General features: G+C 38.8%; 1 protein-coding gene across 2 annotated transcripts in view; it reads right to left on the bottom strand.

Moving 5' to 3' along the window:
• The window catches only part of CDH12 (cadherin 12), a 1,213,596-nt gene that overhangs the window by 25,749 nt on the left and 1,164,882 nt on the right, over positions 1-22,965 (bottom strand). For both annotated transcript variants that reach the window (XM_044932643.2, XM_025270675.3), the window contains exon 10: positions 11,637-11,773. In XM_044932643.2, coding sequence (XP_044788578.2) covers positions 11,637-11,773 — 137 coding nt within the window. The remainder of the gene's footprint in view (positions 1-11,636; positions 11,774-22,965) is intronic.

The raw sequence follows: 22,965 nt of genomic DNA, 5'->3' as shown, positions 1-22,965 counted from the left end.
GCACTCATGGAGAGTAAAAGAAAGGCAATTAGAGGAAAAAAGCTATAGCTTCAAGCCAGAACTGAAACCAATGGTTTTATTCAGCCTTCAAAAGTCAACTATGTTCTCTGAGTAAGTACATGTCTTCATAGCAGTACATGTCTTCATAGCAACATTAAGCTGCTTTATTTCCCAAATCCATGCTAATATTTAAAACACTAGAGAATTTGGCATTTGGTTTCAACATCAGTATCCATTCAGTGACGTGGGTATTATTTTTAAAGTGGAGATTTCTTGGCAATAATCCCAGAAATTCTGATTCAGTATGTCTTGAACGAGGTCCAGGAACACTCTAACAGTTGACTCTGATGCAGGTGAGAGTTGAGAAGTTGAAGAACAGTAATAGAAATGAAAGGGCCAACCTGCACATTTACTCTCAATAAACGTACACATGACGTACAACACTCACAACAAAAGACTAGCCAAATTAGAAAGAAATGTCTCCTGCTCAAACACTGCAGAGAATCCAGTCACCCCTGTTGCTTGATTCTTGTGACATAAACCTCAGTTGATACACTATAACCCATACAGTGCTGATTTATAGAAAATGCGGGTCCCTTGTGTAACTACCTTGGGGAATTTGGAGAAGTGAAATATGCCTCTCTGGATATATGCTGAGCTAGACACATAGTTTTGATGGAAACAACAGAAAACAGGATGGACTCAAAACACACCTAAAAACTTCTTAGTTTCTCTATGTGCATTTAAGGCTCTGTTTGACAAGGCCTCTGACTTTCTTTCTTTTTCTAAAAAATGGAGATATATTAATAATTGACATATGGTGGTGGTAGTTTAGTTACTAAGTCATGTCTCTGTGACCCAATGGACTGTAGCCTGCCAGGCTTTTTCCATGGAATTCTCCAGCAGGAATACTGGAAAGGATTGCCCTTTCCTTCTCTGGGGGATCTTCCTGACCCAGCGATTAAACCCACATCTCCAGCTTGGCAGGAAGATTCTTTGAGCCACCTGGGAAGCCCATAAATGACATATAACATTATATTAATTTAGGTGTACAACACAATGATCTGATATTTGTATTGATCTTGAAATGGTTGCTTAAAGCAAAAGCACAGGTGTGCATAAAGATGAATGTGATCAAAACATACAGACTTCCAGTTATAAATAAATCAGTCCTAGGGATGGAATGCACAGCATGGTGACTGCAGCTGACAATAGAATACTCTATATGATAAAGTCTTTCAGAGAGGAGAGCTCAGGCTTCCTTTCTGAATGTATTTTCTTTACCCTCCTGTCCACACTCTGGACACCCACTATACTACCCTACTTGTAATTTTTTATCCAAACATGAGATTTGGTACCATTCTGTCTTTGCTAAAGATGTTTTATCCACCTATAACTCCCTCCTCTCCACCTTTTTCATATCTTCTCCATCTTTTAAAGACTCAGCTCAAATGATAATTCCTATGATGTGACATACTATGCTTATGCTTTTACAGTATACTAACGCATATATATGGAATTTAGAAAGATAGTAACAATAACCCTGTGTACGAGACAGCAAAAGAGATACTGATGTATAGAACAGTCTTATGGACTCTGTGGGAGAGGGAGAGGGTGGGAAGATTTGGGAGAATGGCATTGAAACATGTAAAATATCATGTATGAAATGAGTTGCCAGTCCAGGTTCGATGCACGATACTGGATGCTTGGGGCTGGTGCACTGGGATGACCCAGAGGGATGATATGGGGAGGGAGGAGGAAGGAGGGTTCAGGATGGGGAACTCATGTATACCTGTGGCGGATTCATTTTGATATTTGGCAAAACTAATACAATAATGTAAAGTTTAAAAATAAAATAAAATTTAAAAATAAACAAATAAAAATAAAACATTTTTAATACTAAAAATAATTAAATAATTATTTTTTATTACAGCATTTTGTATTTTGCTTGTATTCTTAATGAATTCAACCAGATCATTGTCTTTCTCACAAAATTTTCAGGCCTAGTGATTAAGTAATGGGGTTCCCAAGTGGGACTAGTGGTAAAGAACCCATCTGCCAATACAGAAAACTTAGAGATGTGAGTTCAATCCCTGGGTCAGAAAGATCCCCTGGAGGAGGAAATGGCAACCCACTCCCGTATTCTTGCCTGGATAATCACATGGACAGAGGAACCTGGTAGACTAAAGTCCATAGGTGTGGCAAAGAGTCGGACACAATTGAAGTGACTTAGCAGCAGTGATTAATACAGCTCTAAACTGTCTTCACTTTTAGAGACACTTGTCTTTGTGTGTGTGTGCTTAGTCACTCAGTCATGTCTGACTCTGCAACCCCATGGACTGTAGCCTGCCAGGCTCCTCTGTCCATGGGGATTCTCCAAGAGAGAATACTGCAGTGGGTTGCCATGTCCTTCTCCAGGGGATCTTCCCAAACAAGGGATCAAATCCAGGTCTCCCGCATTGCAGGTGGATTCTTTACCAACTGAGCCACAAGACTTGTTTGGTGGCTGAGAAAACACATATGGTAGGCAACCTTCTAAAATGGGTCCCAAGGATCCCCACTTCTTGGTACCCACATGAGTTGTGTGTGTGCTAAGTGACTTCAGTCATGTCCGACTCTGTGTGACCCTATGGACTGTCACTTGTCAGACTCCTCAGTCCATGGGATTCTCCAGACAAGAATACTGGAATGGGCTGCCATGCCCTCCTCCAAAGAATCTCTAAAACCCAGGGATCAAACCCACATCTTTTAGGTCTCCTACATTAGCAAGTGAGTTCTTTGCTGCTAGCACCACCAGGGAGGCCCACCCATATAAGTTACCTCCATGTAATTTTCTGTCCTTAGGTGTGGTCTGGATCTAATGATTTGCTTCTATTTAGTATGCATGTGTTAGTCATTCAGTCGTGTCCAACTCATTGTGACCCCATGTACACAGGGTCCTCTGTCCATGGGATTTTCCAGGCAAGAATACTGGAGTAGGTAGCATTCCCTTCTCCCTTGGATCTTCCCGACCCAGGGATCAAACCCTAGTTTCCTGCTTTGCTGAGGCAAAAGTGATACCACTGATAAGAAATGGCATGGCATCACTTTTGCAGGGGAGCAGAACTCTATTTGAAGAAGACAAAATCCATGGAGTAATCTGACTCCTCCACCTCCTCCTTCTTCCTCTCTCTTTTCTCTGCTGATGCCTGGGCTGAAGCATCAGCAGGAGCTTCAGAGTCACCCTCTGGAGGCAGATGTGCTGGCCAGCTCATTAATACCCTGGACAGTGACTGATATCTTCAGTGTTGTTTTCCTTTTCGCTCACTGGTGACCTTGTTGAGCCAGGTCATCATCTACCTCATTGGTCCTTGCTCTGTCCAGGATCTTCTTTATATCTTTGGCACTGGAAAAGGCACTGCCATTAAAGGCAGTGAGCAGGTAGGAGGTGGCATAGTATAGGTAGACAGGATTTTCTAAATATAGGGAAATTATCACAATGAAATCATTAGGAACTGCTGTAGGTTTTTTTTGAGTGTAATCTAGTGATGAATACTTATTGGATAGAGATTGAAATCTACCCACTTACAACACGGCCACACACATACCATTGCATATATATTTCCCTAGTCTCATATTTTGAGACTTTGTAGATCAGGCAGGGAAGTATCTGCCTGCAATGTGAGTGTCCCAGGTTCAGTCCCTGGATGCGGAAGATCCCTTAGAGAAGGGAATGACTGCCCATTCTAGTATTCTCACCTGAAGAATGCCATGGACAGAGGAGCCTGGTGGATTACAGTCCATGGGATCGCAGAATCAGACATGATTGAAGGACTAACAATTTCACATTCACATATTATTTTTAAAATGCAAATTAACTATAGAACTCTAATAGGTAAGTAATCTAATGAGCTTAAATATAGATGGATAGATAATAGATCTATGCCAAGATTAACACTAATTTCAATTCAATTATTTGTACAATGCAACTGTACATATAATTACTATGTTGTTTTTCAGTTGCTAAGTCATGTCCAACTCTACGACCATATGGACTGCAGCCCGCCAGGCTCCTCTGTTCATTTAATTTTTCAGGCAAGAATACTGGAGTGGGTTGCCATTTCCTCCTCCAAGGGATCTTCCTGGTCCAGGAGTCAAACCTGTATCTTATTATGTTTCCTGCATTGGCAAGTGGATTCTTTACCATCAGTGCCACCTGAGAAGCCCTGGCTCCAGTCTTGCTTTGGTTAGTCATTCACTGTTTGACAAATGAAATATATCTTAGCTTACAGTTTCTTCACTCTTGCAATGTGGATAGCAATAAATTGAGTAAATATATATAAAGTTACTATAATACTTTGGTTTACTAGCTTAAAACATTTCTTACAATTATTATAGAGAAATTAGGTACTTTTTCTCATTTGGACTGAGAACACTATTCCATGTCTATTTGGCACACGGGCAGAAGGAAACCCTTTAAAATTTTTTATCAAAAAAGTTTATTTTGTTTAAATCTTTTATTTCTTAATGACCTGTTTGGTCAGTATAAATCTTTTGCAACTTTCCCCTGAAGGCTATCTGAGAGTACATTTAAGTCCATTGAATTCAGTGTAAGTTGCATAATTTTAACTAAATTAATTTGGGGGATCAACTTCTAACTATTCCCAAACTCTCCTTAGGAACAGACTTCAATCTTAGTTTTAACCCACAATGAATAATGCTTTGAATGTAAATAATGTTCTATAGAAGTTTATAAAAAATTAGATGAAATTTTGTTGGGCCTATTATAGATAATAATCTCAGGTTGATTTTTCTCTACTGAAGATGACATTATTTGCATTATGTTGAAGTAAGAGACATTAATGCAAAGTAGTTCTAATGCTAAATAACCTTAAAAATTAATTACCTTATAGTTTAATCCCATGGTGCACTTACATACAACATATTCCCAAAGTATAGCACTTAGTAAGTCTACCACTGATTTCCGATCTGTTCCACAATGAATGGGAACAATGTATCACCTTCTGGATAACTAACACAATCAAAAAAAGAAGAATCGTCTCTGGTATCATCCATTTACTTTATAATTTTGTAAATTTTCTAAGGCTTTAATGTAGTTATTTATAATTATCTTTGCATAGTAATATATGTTATAGTCAATACTTCCCCCCCCAAAAAAAAAACACAAAAAATTAGAAACATTTGCTGTTGAAAGTTTCTGATAATTTGAATGAAGTGAATTTTTGAGACTTCCACTTTTTTTTTTTCAATTTGCAAGATTAGTATCATAAAAACAGCAAAGCAGTAATGCATTAAAGAATTATTAGGGGTCTAATAAAATTATTTGGACCGCCAACTGTTGTAACACTGATTAATGATTGCTTTTTAATTAATTGGAAGTTGTTCAATCAGTGTACCATTTCATTTCATCTGAGAGTTTTTATAGAAGGGTCAGGGCCAAAGCATATGCTAGTATAATCTGCAATAAGGTACATTTACACAATTTTTTTCCACTTGGCAGGGCAAATGTGGGCTATTTATTTCATAGTCATTCACCATGACAATAATTTCCTGCTCAGGCTGGCTAGTTTGAGCAGAGAAAGCAACCTTATATATTAAAATTTAAATAAAGTTGAATTTTAAACTCTGTGAGCTCAAATAAAACTCACAATAATCTATTCTTATTGCAGAATCATTAATTACCACATGGTATGTGCTTAGCCTCTTTCTTTTCCATGGAGGTGTAAGGTGCATAGTGTTTGTCTCACCAGACTTCTCTGAAGATGCTAAATTCCTCATAGTAGTCTTTGAATAGACAGTGGAGTGGATAGAAGTAGATAATTTAGAAATATCAGCCAGCCGCCCTTTTATAAGGTGTGCATATGTATGGATTGTGAGTGTAAGTCCCAGAGAGTGCCAACATAACTGATGAGACTCCATACTGTGGGGTTTCCTAAGTTGCATTTAGGTAAAAACTACATAGGATGTGACTGCAGCCATGAAATTAAAAGATGCTTGCTCCTTGGAAGAAAAGCTATGACCAACCTAGACAGCACATTAAAAAGCAGAGACATTACTTTGCCAACAAAGGTCCATCTAGTCAAGGCTATGGTTTTTTCCAGTAGTCATGTATGGATGTAAGAGTTGGATCATAAAGAAAGCTGGGCACCAAAGAATTGATGCTTTTGAACTGTGATATTGGAGAAGACTCTTGAGATTCCCCTGGACTGCAAGATCAAACCAGTCAATCCTAAAGAAGATCGGTCTTGAATATTCATTGGAAGAACTGATGCTGAACCTGAAACTCCAAAACTTTGGTCACCTGATGTGAAGAGCTCACTCCTTAGAAAGACCTTGATGCTGGGAAAGATTGACAGTAGGAGGAGAAGGTGACAAAAGAGAATGAGATGGTTGCATGGCATCACAAACTCAATGGGCGTGAGTTTGAGCAAGCTCTGGGACTTGGTGATGGACAGGAAAGCCTGGAGTGCTGCAGTCCATGGGGTTGCAAAGAGCTGGACATGACTGAGCTGAACTGACCTGACATAGAAGGTAGAGATTGGAGTGGAGTCAGTGTGTGCCCTAATTATACTGATAATTAACAAAATATGACCTGAAAATAGCACAATATTGTTAATCAACTATGCTCCAACATAAAATAATTTTTTTAAAAAAGCTGGCTTTCTAAGTTTGAAAAATGACAAATTTAGGAACAATGATGCTTGCATTGTAAAGTGCATACTCCCCTTCCATTCTCCAAATGGTCAAAGCCCAGGCTCTGACCTGAAATGTCGAACCTGCTGCTACAGGTGCCCTCACACCACGATGCTGGTTTTTGGTGGCTTTTGTATCCCATGGGGAGAAGGAAAACTTTTAGAGCTACAGTAAAGTTGAGTGAAGAACTAGAGGCAGACTTTCATCTTGAGTTAAGGTACTGGATCTAACATCTGCCTTAAAAAAAAAAATACACATTTTCCATATGTATTAACAGACAGGTTAGGTGACATAGAATAGTTTTAATGAAAACTATTTTATTATAAACACTATGTCTTAAATAATAGAAATATTTTGAATAGGCTACTTCTGGTCAGTTATCACCTAATACATCCAAATCATCAGAGTGAATATAATGTAGTTCATAGATGTCTTTTACCCCATAACTTAGATATCTCATTTTCACTCTACTTGTCAAAGATCTAAGAAAACTAAAGTTTATTTCCTAACTATATTATGGTTAAACTGCCATCAGTATTATGGATAAAGGAAATAATTCAGAGTTGAAATAATTGAAAGTGTGAAAAAGATGATGAATAACATATGTAACAATAATAGCAGGTGATATGGGAAGGAAGAAAGATACCTAGCAGGAAAGGGAAAGTGAAGTCGCTCAGTGTGTCCGACATTTTACGGCCCCATGGACTGTAGCCCACCAGGCTCCTCCATCCATAGAATTTTCCAGGCAAGAGTACTGGAATGGGTTGCCATTTCCTTCTTCAGGGGATCTTCCTGATCCAGGGATTAAACCCGGATCTCCCTCATTGCGGGCAGACTCTTTAATGTCTGAGCCACTAGGGACGCACCTATGTGGCTGGAAGTTCAGGTACTTCAGTTCAGTTGCTCAGTCACGTCCGACTCTTTGCAACCCCATGAATGGGAGCACGCCAGGCCTCCCTGTCCATCACCAACTCCCAGAGTTCACCCAGACTCATGTCCATTGAGTCAGTGATGCCATCCAGCCATCTCATACTCTGTCGTCCCCTTCTCCTCCTGCCCCCATTCCCTCCCAGCATCAGAGTCTTTTCCAATGAGTCCACTCTTTGCATGAGATGGCCAAAGTACTGGAGTTTCAGCTGTAGCATCATTCCTTCCAAAGAATACCCAGGGCTGATCTCCTCGCTATCTAGATTGGTCATAAATTTTCTTCCAAGGAGTAAGCATCTTTTAATTTCATGGCTTCAGTCACCATCTACAATGATTTTGGAGCGCCCCAAAATAAAGTCTGGCACTGTTTCCACATATATTTCCCATGAAATGGTGGGACCAGATGCCATGATCTTCGTTTTCTGAATGTTGAGCTTTAAGCCAACTTTTTCACTCTCCTCTTTCACTTTCATCAAGAGGCTTTTGAGTTCCTCTTCACTTTCTCCCATAAAGGTGGTGTCATCTGCATATCTGAGGTTATTGATATTTCTCCTGGCAATCTTGATTCCAGCTTGTGCTTCTTCCAGTCCAGCGTTTCTCATGATGTAGTCTGCATATAAGCTAAATAAGCAGGGTGACAGTATACAGCCTTGATGTACTCCTTTTCCTATTTGGAACCAGTCTGTTGTTCCATGTCCAGTTCTAACTGTTGCTTCCTGACCTGCATATAGGTTTCTCAAAAGGCAGGTCAGGTGGTCTGGTATTCCCATCTCTTTCAGAATTTTCCACAGTTTATTGTGATCCACACAGTCAAAGGTGTTGGCATAGTCAATAAAGCAGAAGTAGATGTTTTTCTGGAAATCTCTTGCTTTTTTGATGATCCAGCAGATGTTGGCAATTTGATCTCTGGTTCCTCTGCCTTTTCTAAAAGCATCTTGAACATCTAGAAGTTCACAGTTCAGGTATTGCTGAAGCCTGGCTTGGAGAATTTTGAACATTACTTTACTAGCCTGTGAAATGAGTGCGACTTCACTTTCACTTTTCACTTGCATGCACTGGAGAAGGAATGGCAACCCACTCCAGTGCTCTTGCCTGGAGAATCCCAGGGACGGGGGAGCGTGGTGGGCGGCCATCTATGGGGTCGCAGGGAGTTGAATACGACTGAATCAACTTAGCAGCAGCAGCAGAGATGAGTGCAATTGTGCAGTAGTTTGAGCATTCTTTGGCATTGCCTTTCTTTGGGATTGGAATGAAAACTGACCTTTCCAGTCCTGTGGCCACTGCTGAGTTTTCCAAATTTGCTGGCATATTGAGTGCAGCACTTTCACAGCATCATCTTTCAGGATTTGAAATAGCTCAACTGGAGTTCCATCACCTCCTCTAGTTTTGTTCGTAGTGATGCTTTCTAAGGCCCACTTGACTTCACATTCCAGGATGTCTGGCTCTAGGTGAATGATCACACCATCGTGATTATCTTTGTCATGAAGATCTTCTTTGTATAGTTCTTCTGTGTATTCTTGCCACCTCTTCTTAATATCTTCTGCTTCTGTTAGGTCTATACCATTTCTGTCCTTTGTTGAGCCTGTCTTTGAATGAAATGTTCCCTTGGTATCTCTAATTTTCTTGAAGATATCTCTAGTCTTTCCCATTCTGTTGTTTTCCTCTATTTCTTTGCATTGATCGCTGAGGAAGGCTTTCTTACCTCTTCTTGCTATTCTTTAGAACTCTGCATTCAGATGCTTATATCTTTCCTTTTCTCCTTTGCTTTTTGCTTCTCTTCTTTTCACAGCTATTTGTAAGGCCTGCCCAGACAGCCATTTTGCTTTTTTGCATTTCTTTTCCATGGGGATGGTCTTGATCCCTGTCTCCTGTACAATGTCACGAACCTCAGTCCATAGTTCATCAGGCGTTCTAGCTATCAGATCTAGTCCCTTAAAAATATTTCTCACTTCCACTGTATAATCATAAGGAATTTGATATTTGATAGCAGGAAAGGAAACTTTAAATCAGAAAAGCATTTAAAGAGAATGGGCAAGGCTAACGTTCCATTCCGTTCTCCAGATAGCATGTCTATTCAGGCAGCTGCCTGGATGATCCACTCTGAGGGGCTAACTGAGCAAGGAAGGCAGATTTGAAAGGAGACAGCAGGACAGAGAAAGCATACAGTAAAGGAGCAGCCTTCAGTGTGCATGTTTAGCATGGCAGGGATGTGTGCGTTTCCTCAAGATCGAGTGGACAAAATAGAAAGCTAGAATTGAGAAACCATGCTGTGAACTCTCACAAGAAAACCATCTGTGGCACAATTAAGAAGCTGTAGGGTCTACCACTGGGTGCTCATAACAAGTTCATGGGCAGATGGGATGCTCAGAACGTCAACACCAAATAACTCAAAAATTACATGAAGAGAGTTAGTATTTGGGCATTCCACTTAGCCAGTCCGCTTTAATCCTAGAAGTAGTGGCAAAAAGGGGAGTGCTCTCTCATCAACCAGGGGTATATGAGAGAGATTTATGTGAAATAATAACATTTGCAGCAACATGGATGGATCTAGAGATTATTAAGCTAAATGAAGTAAAGCCAAAGATAAATATATGATATCACTTTTATGTGGAATCTAAGAAAATAATACAAGCAAATTTATTTGCAAAACAGAAATAAACTCACAGACTTAGAAAACAAACTTATGGTTAGCAAAGGGCAAAATCAGAGAAGGGATGAGTTAGGAGTTTGGTATTAACATATACACCCTAGAATATATAAAATGGGCTTCCCCAGTGGTTCAGTCGTAAAGAATCAGGCTGCCAACCCAGGTTTGATCCCTGGGTCAGAAAGATCTCCTGGAAAAGAAAATAGCAGCCCACTCTAGCATTCTTGCCTGGGAAATCCTGTAGACAGAAGAGCCTGGTGGGCTACAGTCCATGAAGTTTCAAACAGTCGGACACAACTGAATGTGACTGAGTGTGACTGTTACTTTCCTATCTATACCCACTGAGTTGAGACTGATCAAAAACCTCTCAATAGACATGTTTGGTTAGCTCCTCCCTGCACTGAAAGGTGACATTAGCTGCCAGAACATTGTACCAGATGCACAAAAGGAAATAGGAAAGCAATATACAAGATACTTGGGATTTCCTCAAATCTTTCAATAGACCTTATGCAGAAGAACTGTTATGATGCACTTCCATTATAGACAACTATGTTGATAGCCAATGTCTTCACTCCTAGCCCGATCTGTTGCCTTAGGAAGCTTGTTACCTTGGTAATATTCTCCATTGTCCAGCCAAACACACATGACCCACCATCACTCTCAGTCTAGAGGATTCTGGACCAAGCAGAAGCCAACACAAGGATTGCCTAACAATCTTATAGATTCCAAATGACTCATTGAAGAATTGCACTTAAAAGTCCTGTATATTCCACAATGGTGTTCATAAAAACATATATGCTAACGAAAGAAGAGAGAAAAGAAGGGCAACTTTATAAATGGTCTCTTCAGGACTTCACTCGGTGGGCCAGTGTTTAAGACTCTGTGTATCCAGGGGGCACCGGTTCAATCCCTAGAATGGAGATCCCATATGCTACATGACACAGTAAAAATAAATAAATAAGATCATGCTCTCTTTAACTTCAAAAGCTATTTCAGAACAGGTGATTTTATGTGATGATGGTTCCCTCCTGCCTGGCCTATGAAACTCTGCATAATATATACAGGGGTGCAATGTGGAAAGACATTGGCACTGTGGCAGATTTTTAAGGTTACAAGGTGGAAAGAAGTGAGCTCACACCATGAAAAGCACCGCTAGATATTCCTGCCATCCTGCAAACAAAGTGCAGTGGCAGCTGTCACAATTTTTCTGGACTTAGGCTATGAGGAAAAGGAGCAGGTTTCTGAGTTTCCCCAGGAGACCACTCAGCTGTCAGTCCAAAACTGAAAAACAGCTCAGCAGGGACTCGTTTAAGAGTGTGAAATTCAAAGAACTGCAGTATAACATTGATTCCATCCATGCCATACTTACTAACTTTACTCGCAATTATGGAGAAATTATACTGCGCGGTGCTTTCTCTGTCTAGTAATTCATTAGTGGCGATGGTTCCTTCAGTCGCATCTATTGTAAAGTAGCTGTCCCCATCACTCTTCCAATCTATGAGGTACCTGTGTACAAAAAGAGGAGATGCAAATGTGCAATGATTACACATTTATCATAATGGCAGTCAGGCTAACTTGACACAGTTCCTTATTTTTCTCCCTGTAGCTATTACCCACCTTGCAATAAAGAAGAGTGTAAGTGACAGCTTCTTTATTGCAAAGTCAGTATGCTCAAGGGGAAACTGGGAATAATGAAAGATTTAGTACTCCTGCTGTTCATATTATTTTAGGGTCTTGACACCTTGAAAGCTCAGCAGAGACTAAAATTCTAAAGCTGACCATGGGTTTCCTTAACCTGCTGAATATTAAAACTTTTTCAAGCAGTAAAAGATTCCTTAATCGTGGCTGTGAGAAGAGCTGGGGGTGGGGTAGGCATCTGGAAGTAGCTACAAAGAACTCAGGTCAGTACAGAGGTAGCATCTTTGTTTCCAAGGACAGAAAAAAAAAAAAAATCATGTTAGGGAAACTAAGGGGAAAATTTTAAACTGGAAGGTGCTATAATTGCACAGAAATATTTTCCTCAAACACACAAAAAATGACCATGGTTGTTTTATTACTCTTAAGTATCAGAACAAGTTTCTTAAAAAAAGTGACCTTGGCTGTACTGTCTCTTTATGTTCTTTATTAGCCAAACTCCTTGATAGTAAATGATCTGCTTTCTTTATGTGAAACAGTTGGAATAAGAAATCCAAGAATATGAATTTTTTTAAAAATATGCATTTGTATAAATCTTTATGTAGCAGTGAACATATAGAGTGATATATGTAAAATTATTTTTAAAATATATTTTCAAACGTCATATTGACAGACATTTTGAACTCTTTCCATGTGCCAGGTATTGTTCTAAATATTTATCACCATTTTTGTGAGTGGAGAATCAAAGTGAGGTCCTTATAAACAGTGGCTGAAGACAGATGACATCATTGTAGTCAGCCCCTCTAAATCTCCGGTCATCATGAAATGTTAATTAAGGCTTGTGTTTCAAAATAGCAAGTTTTAATCTTGACAAACAGGTTATTTAAAATCGGGACAGTGTGCATAACATTTTAGAACTAGGTCAAAACTAGTTCGTCTTTATAGGTGGAGATTTATAACTTGTCAGTATTCATTAGTAACTGATAGGATCAGAGTAAGAACCAAGCTTTTTATCTGCCTTTGACATTTCCATTGTTGATTTTTGAAATGCACTGATGCTTTATGAGTTCAGCGTAGCATCCTGTCTCATAGAAATAATCTCAAAAATTAGAAATGAACTTAAAAACCAGGGAGTACAGCATATAATGAGCTTCATTCTTTCTATTGCAAGATGCCCTTTTCAGAACAAAAAAGCATCTTCTCACAGTACCCATTTTTAGCACCTTTATTCAATTTGGTAACATGCCTAATTTGAGGCAGATTGTTACTGAACTTCCTTGGTGACCATAGCCTTTCTGAAGAATTACTGGTGTAGACTAACAGTGGCTGGTGTTTAATGGTAGAATTCACTAAATATTTGCTGAGTGCTCACTATGCTGCAGACATTGCAGTAGGGTTGAAGCACAAAGGAAATTATAAAGTATAATGCTCACTAATAATGAGTCTAGTTGGAAGAATGTATATAAAGAGGATTATTATGTTTGATAGAAGAACAAAAAAGACAAGACAAGAGTACAAAGAAGATCCCTGGTTCAAGGCCTATTGGTTCAGGCAAACCTTCCTGCACACGATGTTTGACTGGCATTAGAAGGCTAAAAGCAGAAGGCAATGGCACCCCACTCTGGTACTCCTGCCTGGAGAATCCCATGGATGGAGGAGCCTGGAAGGCTGCAGTCCATGGGGTCGCTAAGAGTCAGACACGACTGAGTGACTTTACTTTCACTTTTCACTTTCATGCATTGGAGAAGGAAATGGCAACCCACTCCAGTACTCTTGCCTGGAGAATCCCAGGGAGCCTGGTGGGCTGCCATCTATGGGGTCACACAGAGTCGGACACGACTGAAGTGAGTAGCAGCAGCAGCAGCAGAAGGCTATAAAGGAATTATTTATGAGAAGAGAGAGGCACACAAAGTAAGAAGAGGAGGAAAGATATTTTAGGAGCAACAGCAGCATCAAAACCATAGACTGCAAAACCAAGCCCACCAGGTTCCTCTGTCCTTGGAATTCTGCAAGCAAGAATACTGGATAGCCCTTTCCTTCTCTAAGGGATCTTCCTGACCCAGTGATCGAACCCAGGTCTCCTGAATTGCAAGCAGATTCTTTACAGTCTGAGACACCAGGGAAGCCCCCTTTCACTTTCAGAAGGCTATAAAGGAATTATTTATGAGAAGAAGGAGGCAGACAAAGGAAGAGGAAAGGTATTTTAGGAACATCAACACCAGTAGGAAAATGACAGTGATTTTGTAGGAAACTATAAGGTGTTAGGAATTTCAGTAAAATATTTGAAAGGAATAATAACCTGAAAAAAAGATAAGCTACTTAGGTCAAGGAGGATAATGTAAATTATATTAAGGAGATAAAACATGATCTTATAGTTAATGGACAATTCAAAGGGTATAATTAGGGTATGGGATAACTGTTATTCACTTTTAAGGCAGAGGGTGAATGTATTTGAAGGGGACAAGACTGTAAGCATTTCCCGTAAACCAGAATCTTTCCAACAGACAAAGAGAGTCACTAGAGCTGGGAAGAGATTTAATTCAATGGGTTGTGAGTGGTTGAAATAACTAGGGCTATGCAGGCTGGGCTTCCCAGGTGGTGCTAGTGGTAAAGAATCTGCCTGCTAATGCAGGAGACATAAGAGATGTGGGTTCAATCCCTGGGCCCTGGAAGATCCCCTAGAGGAGGGCATGGCAACCCACTCCAGTATTCTTGCCTGGAGAATCCCATAGACAGAGGAGACTGGTGGGTTACAGTCCTTGGGGTTGCAAAGAGTGAAACACGACTGAAATGATTTAGAACACATTCACATGCAGGCTGAAGGAAAGAAGACACGAAACATGCTGGTGTCCTTTACTTTGACTAGGATACTCATGCGAAGTGGGTGTCAGATTTACTTGTCATTTCAGTGTGATGGAGCTAGGACAGGAAAATGGAATCTATAGAGATTATTATTTTGGATAAATAGAATGAAGACCTTGATGTCAGAGCTGCACAAGGTCATAACGGGTTTCTTCAGAAAACCATAAGCACCAAGAGTAATCAAATATTGATGTCAAAATATTCATGTTTGGTGCAGATATGGTAGAGCATTAAATCTAAGCATGACTGAATCTAAGCCTGAATATAACTTGCAGTGCTGAGTTTCTACTACTAATATCCATAGACAATGGATGGAATTCCCATACACTTTTCATGGATGGAATATATTTTTTAATTATTGTTTCCTGTGATTGTTCTGTTCTTATCTTAACAAACATATTTTGCTCTGAGCACTACAATAAAGTCTCACTTTTCAAACATATGCTTCCTTTTTTCCTAAGCCCTATTTTAAATAATAGCTTTATCCACATACTATTGGAGAAGGGAATGGCATCCCATTCCAGCATTGTTGCCTGGAGAATTTCATGAACAGAAGAGCCTGGTGGGCTGCAGTCCATGGGGTTACAAACAGTCAGACATGACAGAAAAACTAGCACTTCACATACTATACGATTTCCCAATTTAAACTGAACAATTCAATCATTTTCATATATGCAAGTTGTGTGATAGGTGGTAAGTTTTAAGATGTTTTAAAGTTATTAACTGATTTTTTTTCCATTTAATTCATTACTTGGGGTAAGCTGCAATTACCTAGAAACTTCACTTCTATAGATTGAAGATTGTGAAGGTGTGGTGTTTCTGGATTTCTCCTCTGCTACTTCCTTTTGCATTGAGTGCATATTATTCCAATGGAATATTAATTCTTTTATTAAATAATAATGTTATACTCTGCTGCTGCTGCTAAGTCACTTCAGTCGAGTCCGACTCTGTGCCACCCCATAGATGGCAGCCCACCAGGCTCCCCCATCCCTGGGATTCTCCAGGCAAGAACACTGGAGTGGGTTGCCATTTCCTTCTCCAATGCATGAAAGGGAAAAGTGAAAGTGAAGTTGCTCAGTCGTGTCCGACTCCCAGCGACCCTATGGACTGCAGCCCACCAGGCTCCTCTATCCAAGGGATTTTCCAGGCTATATTTTTAGTTATTTTCTTTTTATCTGCTTCAGGTTTGACTGTATACTGCTTAACATAGATTGAAATTTATGCTAACTTAATTCTAATAAAATACAGAAATTTTACTCCTTTGTAGCCATGTGCTATTATATATATGAAAAGTGAAAGTGAAGTCGCTCAGTCCTGTCCAATTCTTTGCGACCCTTGGACTCTAGCCTGCCAGGCTCCTCCATCCATTAGATTTTCCAGGCAAGAATACTAGAATGGGTTGCCATTTCCTTCTCCAGGGGATCTTCCTGACCAAGGGATTGAACTCAGGTCTCCCAAATTTTGGGTGGATTCTTTATCAGCTGAGCCACAAGGGAAGCCCCTATACACATACACATATACATATATATTAACATATTTTTTTTTCCTGGTGGTGGCTCAGTGGTAAAGAACCCACCTGTCATTGAGGAGACACAAGTTTGACCCCTGGGTCTGGAAGATCCCCTGGAAAAGGAAATGGCAACCCACTCCAGTATTCTTGCCTGGGAAATCTCATGGACAGAGGAACCTGGCAGGTTACCATCCATGGGGTCACAAGAGAGTCAGACATGACTTAGAAACTAAACAACAACAATCTATAGTACATTGATATCACAAAAAAAATTAGTAAAACATTTTTATAATTAGTACTTTTATAATCTTATGTCTATTAAAGCTGGAAAATAAAGGGAAGCAAATATTTTGGGAAGAGCTAAAGAATTGATGCTTTTGAACTGTGGTGTTGGAGAAGACTCTTTAGAGTCCCTTGGACTGCAAGGAAATCCAACCAGTCCATTCTAAAGGAGATCAGTCCTGGTGTTCATTGGAAGGACTGATGCTAAAGCTGAAACTCCAGTACTTTGGCCACCTGATACGAAGAGCTGACTCATTGGAAAAGCCTCTGATGCTGGGAGGGATGGGGGCAGGAGAAGAAGGGGACGACAGAAGATGAGATGGTTGGATGGCATCACTGACTTGATGGACATGAGTTTGAGTGAACTCTAGGAGTTGGTGATGAACAGGGAGGCCTGGAGTGCTGCGATTCATGTGTTTGCAAAGAGTTGGACACAACTGAGCGACTGAACTGAACTGAACTGAACTGAAAGTTGTCTAGTTGTACAGACTCTTTTACCCTGGGAAATTCTCTAACTTCTACAGGTCCTGGATGGAGGCAGGATGGTCTTCTCATTTCATTCTCATTTCGACTCTCCAGGAATGAAACAAACAACATTAAGTGAGGATGACTAGACTCCAAACTTTCAGCCTACCTGGGAGAGGACTTCTCCCTGTAAGTGAGGTTGAGTGAAGGAAGCAAGCGGCCAAAGGCTAAACTAGGAATTTCACTCCTGAGAACTCAGAGGTGTAGATTGGAAACACTGGCATCCTGCCCCTCCCAGCAAGATGATATATCCCATGATTGAAAGCTGAGGACAGAGGAGCCATCTTTTCTCAACTATTCTGTCCAGGGTCCAAAGAGAATTCTCTATGTGGCTTAACTAGCAGATGAGTGTAGAAGTGAGAGCGCAGGTCCTGGGTCAAGTTCCATAGCCTCTTGCTGTTCTAAAGTTTTAGTCGATCTTCTTGAGTAAATGTTTCATCATTTTCTATATGCTTTTAGTAAATCTTCCAAAGAGAGCAAATGGTTTTTAGTAAGCTTTAACAAATAATTTTCACCATTTATGCTTGATTCACTGGAAGAACTTCTTATGCTGCCATTCCTTAAGTAGAATCTCCATTAGTTTCAGGAATTCCTTTCTTCTTTTCTCATTTACTCCAGTTAAACTGCATGATATTATTTAGAGCTCTTCTGTATTTAAACCATTGTAGAACTATGCAATGAATAGGCCCTTCTTTGCTGTCCTTAACATTCAATTGTTTTGCAGATTTTGGAAAACATAAGACAGATTATACACATTTTGTGCCTGTGTTTGTCTCTCTTACTCAAGGCCCTCTAAATTACTTGTGGCCCCTTTATCTCTGTGTTGCCAAGGATCTGAGGTGTTATCTGCACATAGCATCTACAACTTAAACCTTACCTGGAGTTAATGCACAGATCCTACTACCTATAGAATAGTTAAATATTTCTACTTCAAGGAAATGTCTTACTTAGGACAATCCACTATTTCAGGTTTGCTGAGTGAGGACTTACTCAGTACTAGTACTGAGTGTCCTTGGTCCCAGAAAAAAAATGGAAAAACTGATCAGCTTACTTCTAGTTAACACTTACAATTTATAAAGCTGATTTAGACAGAATATGTGTACAGTGAATCACTATAGACTCACAGGTCATTTTTTAAATATAATTTTTACAAATATTTTATTTGTTTGTTTTGGCTCTTCTGGGTCTCTGTTGCTGCATGGGCTTTTCTCTAGCTGGGGAGAGTTGGAACTACTCTCTAGATATGGTGCACGGGCTTCTCTTCTCCGTTTGGTGGCTTCCCTGGTTGCAGAGCAGGAGCTCAGCGTTTATGGGCTGTAGAGCACACATTCAACAATTGTAGCCCACAGACTTAGTTGTATTGTTGCATGTAGGATCTTCCCAGAGCAGGAATCAAACCCATGTCTCCTACACTGGCAGGTAGATTCTTTACCACTGTGCCACCAGGGAATCCTCACAGGTCATTTTTAACTGTAGTTTTAACTTTTTCTGGTAATGAGTTTAAAAATTCAAGAACTTAAATAATGCATCCATAAAATATATGCCTATCTCTGTTGATACATACACATATATACATATATGTATATATATCAAACCAAAGTTCAATATATTGGAAAATGAACAGGCAAATTCCATTTATTTAGTTATTTCAGTCTAACACTGAGATAAAGTTTGTATTCCATAAATTTAGCCGCCACTGAGAGGCAAAGAAATACGTATAGAATGAAGAACATGAACTTTTTGGAGAGATAACTAGGGAGATATACCAGTTCCTTCACTTACCTTGTGCAACTGTATTAGGAATCTTTCTCCCTACTATCTGTTCTCCTTGTCTCTTATAAAATTTGGAAAATAATACCGATCTAGCCATGTAAGGGAAAGTGTGGTACAGATGAAATGAAATAAGATATATGTATCCAGTTATAGAATCACACATGTGGGATGTTTACATGCATGTACATGTGTGTGTATGTATCCTTTCCTCCCACTCTCTTTCCACATTATCCATTATTTTGTATTATTTTTCATTTTAGAACAAAATCCTTCTTCCTAACACATAATGGTATGCTTTGTTGTAGCACCAAATTGTAACATATATATCCTTCAATTTTAAAACATCTGAGGGTCTTCCCTTGAAATCCAGTGGTTAAGATTTCACCCTCCCGATTCAGAGGATTCCAATTGGATCTCTCATCAGGCAACTGGAGTTAGATCCTGCGTGCCACAACTAAGACCCATTGCAGCAAAAAGAAAAAAAAAAAAAAAAAAACAACTTCGTGAACTACAAACCCTAGAAGCACAAACCACTGGAACAGTGTCAGGCTTTATTTTTTACAATAGTGCTTTTGCTTGGTCCTCATTCACTATTTTCTGGCATCTAGTTTTTATCTCCATCATCTTGTGAAGTTGGTACCCTTTTTGTTTCTATATTTTCCTCTCAGAAAGCTTGGTGGTGGGTTAGTTGCTAAGAAATGTCTGGCTGGCTCTTGGAACACCATGGACTGTAGCCCTCCAGGCTCTTCTGTCCATGGGATTTCCCAGGAAGGCATACTGGAATGGTTGCCATTCCCTTCTCCAGGGGATCTTCTCACCCCAGGGATCAAACCTGAGTATCCTGCATTGCAGGCAGATACTTTACCAACTGAGCCATCAGGAAAGCTTCAGAAAGCTTACTGCCTTCTTAATATTTTCTACTTAGTGAAATATCTTCAGCATCCTCCTGGAACTGGTCAAACTCTTAATACTAGGTCCTGGCATTTTCCTAAGGTCCTATCTTAGTGTGACTGGCTAATCTCTATGCCTGACTGAATGATAAACTTGAGACAATGACCATTTTCTATTGTGATATTTTGCCCAGTATAACACTTAGGGGATATTGGTAAGAACTGATCATCAGTGAATTGACAATGAAAACATTCCTACATTTCCTGGATATTTTCAGGGAAGACATGACCCAGTTCTAAAATGCCTTTGATCAGTTTCTGGAAAACACCATCCCAGTGTAAGCCATCAGTAGTTTACTTTACTACAGCCACATCCAGTCTGAGGGTAGATTGATATCTTAATTGCAACTAATCACAACATTATAATATGAAATATCTAGCTTGGCCCAGCTCACCAGTTTAAATGAGTAAAACCTTCAGATACTGTGTGTTTGACTAATCTTATACTTATTAAGTGAGAAGATGATATTCAAATGAAAAAGGTATTTATGATCTAGATGATACAAATCTGTAGCTCCTAGTATGCATGGTGACTGTTGCTAAGAAATTTGTTTTAATAATTGAATGGAAATCAAAAATTAATGCATTAACTTAATCTGCACAAACCACTTGACAGAGAACAATTTTATTACTTTTTTGTAAATGAGTTTTCAGAAATGTCTCGAAGTTTTGTTCTCTTCATTAGGTAAGCATTTCCCTTAAAGTTGTTTCTTTTAATTTGCCTAATAACTTTCTCACAGTTAATGGAAAAGCTAACTTTGACCCTGTCCTAATTCTCAAACACATTTTATACAAAAGTACTTGATGACACAGAGTTATGTTAAAAGTATTACATTTCATTCTTTAAGCAATAAAATGTAGACGTAATGGCTCAAGTCCAGGTAGGAAATATTATTTTGTTAAATTACTAAAAATAGATCAAAATATTTTCACTATTCTCTTATTTTTTTTGCCTTTTAAAAATTACGTCTGGTTGCAGATAACTAAATGAAAATAAATTCAGATCAATTTATTTCCATAAACATCTTACAGAGAACTTAGGCCACACACAACACTTAGAATGTAATTGCTTCATCAACATCACAATTACATTGTTTCCTTGGGAATCCCTATATATTTCTCTCAAACTTTCAAACTTTGTTAAATAGTAGTTCTAATTTCCTGCTAGTTTTTTTTTTTTTTTCCTAATCCTCCTCTTCATTCTTAGTTTCCTCTCAGCAGAATTAAGTCATATATCAGTTAAGATAGATTTCCTTGTTTATGTGAAATGTCTGATGAAAAGATAAACACATTATCAAATTATTAAATTAATAAAGGCACAGTTCGTCTGCCTTTAAATTCCATCTCGAGACATATAATAAGTGGAAAATAGGTCTCTAATGATAAAGGAATATACCATAATCTACATAGTATTGAGATCATAGCTGTTATACATTTTTATTTTCTTCAATGTAGCTTAAGCTCTCCTCATTATGGGGATTTTTTTTTTTAGTCATTTTTTAATAGTTACACATGGTTTTCTGCCTGTGTATGGCCTTACATAACTAAATGTCAACTCTCCTCTTCCCCCAAGGCTTTAAACCTGGTTTTTTATTTATTCTGCAGGAACCTTAAAGCAGCTTCCTCTAGTGAAAAGAAAATTAAGTTTAGGCAAATATTGATTAAATATGGGTTCTACACTTAAGAACTTAGATAGCAAGCATGTAGTGAAAGTTTTTTTCAGTATTAAAAATATGAACAGTAATACCTGGCTAAGTGAGTAAATTATGTGATCATACCTTTGCTCATGGTCTTCCCATGAAGCCTTGCCAAAACCCTCTAGAAAATATTTGTTGCTTCCTTAAAAAAACTGGGGAGCTTCCCTGATGGCTCAACAGGTAAAGAATCCACCTGCAATGCAGGAGACACAGGAGATATGGGTTTGATCCCTGGATCAGGGAGATCCCTTGGAGGAGGAAATGACAACCCACTCCAGTTTTCTTGCCTAGAGAATCCCATGGACAGAGGAGCCTGGCTGGCTATAGTCGAAAGGGTTGCAAAGAGCTGGACATGACTGAGGGACTAAGCAGCAGTATTACAAAATTCTATATTATTACTTCTTTTATCTTATCTACATATTTGAATTTTTGTTAACAGTCTTTCTCAAATGAGAAGGATAAAATAATTATATTTTATTTTAATGATTATACAGAAAGTTTGTTTAGAGTAGGGCTGAATTTATTGTTCTATCCATAATATCTTGTACTTGCATGTATGCATTGAATTATTTTATAAAGATATCTGACTGTTCCTCTTAAATAATAACCTGATCACATTTCAAGCATGGAAATATGTTTTATACCTTTGAATATCCAGACATACTTATTCTGAAGTCTTTTTATATAGCCATATCACAACGATTCCCTTGAACTGAATCAAATGCCAGTTGTTGCAAATCAAGTCGGATCTATTTACTCTCACTCAACACCATGGTCAATGTCGCTGAAGAAAGATATCATTGTAACTAGAGTCATTTACCATTTGATACACAAGTATGGGCATCACATTTGAAAAAAAAAGCTTTTATTTTCTGTTTTTTTTTTTTTTTTCTTTATGATAACTAATCTTCCATTTCTTCCTTGTGATTTGTCAACTGTTTAGCTCCTTTTCTCTGAAAATTACTCACATTCTCTTAACTCAAAAATAACCTTGGACAGCTTATGAACTGGATTCTGACTATTATAATTTTCATGGTGAAAGATTTATATCAGTTTAGGATATATTTGAAGTAACAATCTTTAAAAAAAATAAAAAATGTAAAAATTCTAAATAACTGATTTTTTAAAAAGCTATTCTCTAAAAGTATGTAAATTATAGAAAGGAGGGAAAGAGCTATGAAATTTACACTTACATAGAGCACTCAACCCTTTGAGAGAAAGCAAAGAAACTGAAACTCTAGCAGACAAAATGCAAATCCCAAACATTTAGGCAAGTAATAAAGAACATAGACTTAGGGACTTCCCTAGACATCCAGTGGCTAAGAATCAGCAATTCCAATGTGGGGCCATGGGTTCAATCCCTAGTCAGGGAATTAAGATCCCACATTCCATGTGGTGTGACCAAAAACAAAGAAAATACAACAAGGAGACAAAAAACATAGACTTGGACATTGCTTCATTCTG

The sequence above is a fragment of the Bubalus bubalis genome, chromosome 19 (genome assembly GCF_019923935.1).
Source record: "Bubalus bubalis isolate 160015118507 breed Murrah chromosome 19, NDDB_SH_1, whole genome shotgun sequence".
NCBI lineage: Eukaryota > Metazoa > Chordata > Mammalia > Artiodactyla > Bovidae > Bubalus > Bubalus bubalis.
Note: the sequence above shows the minus strand (reverse complement) of the source record. Positions and strands in the feature narration are given on the sequence as shown.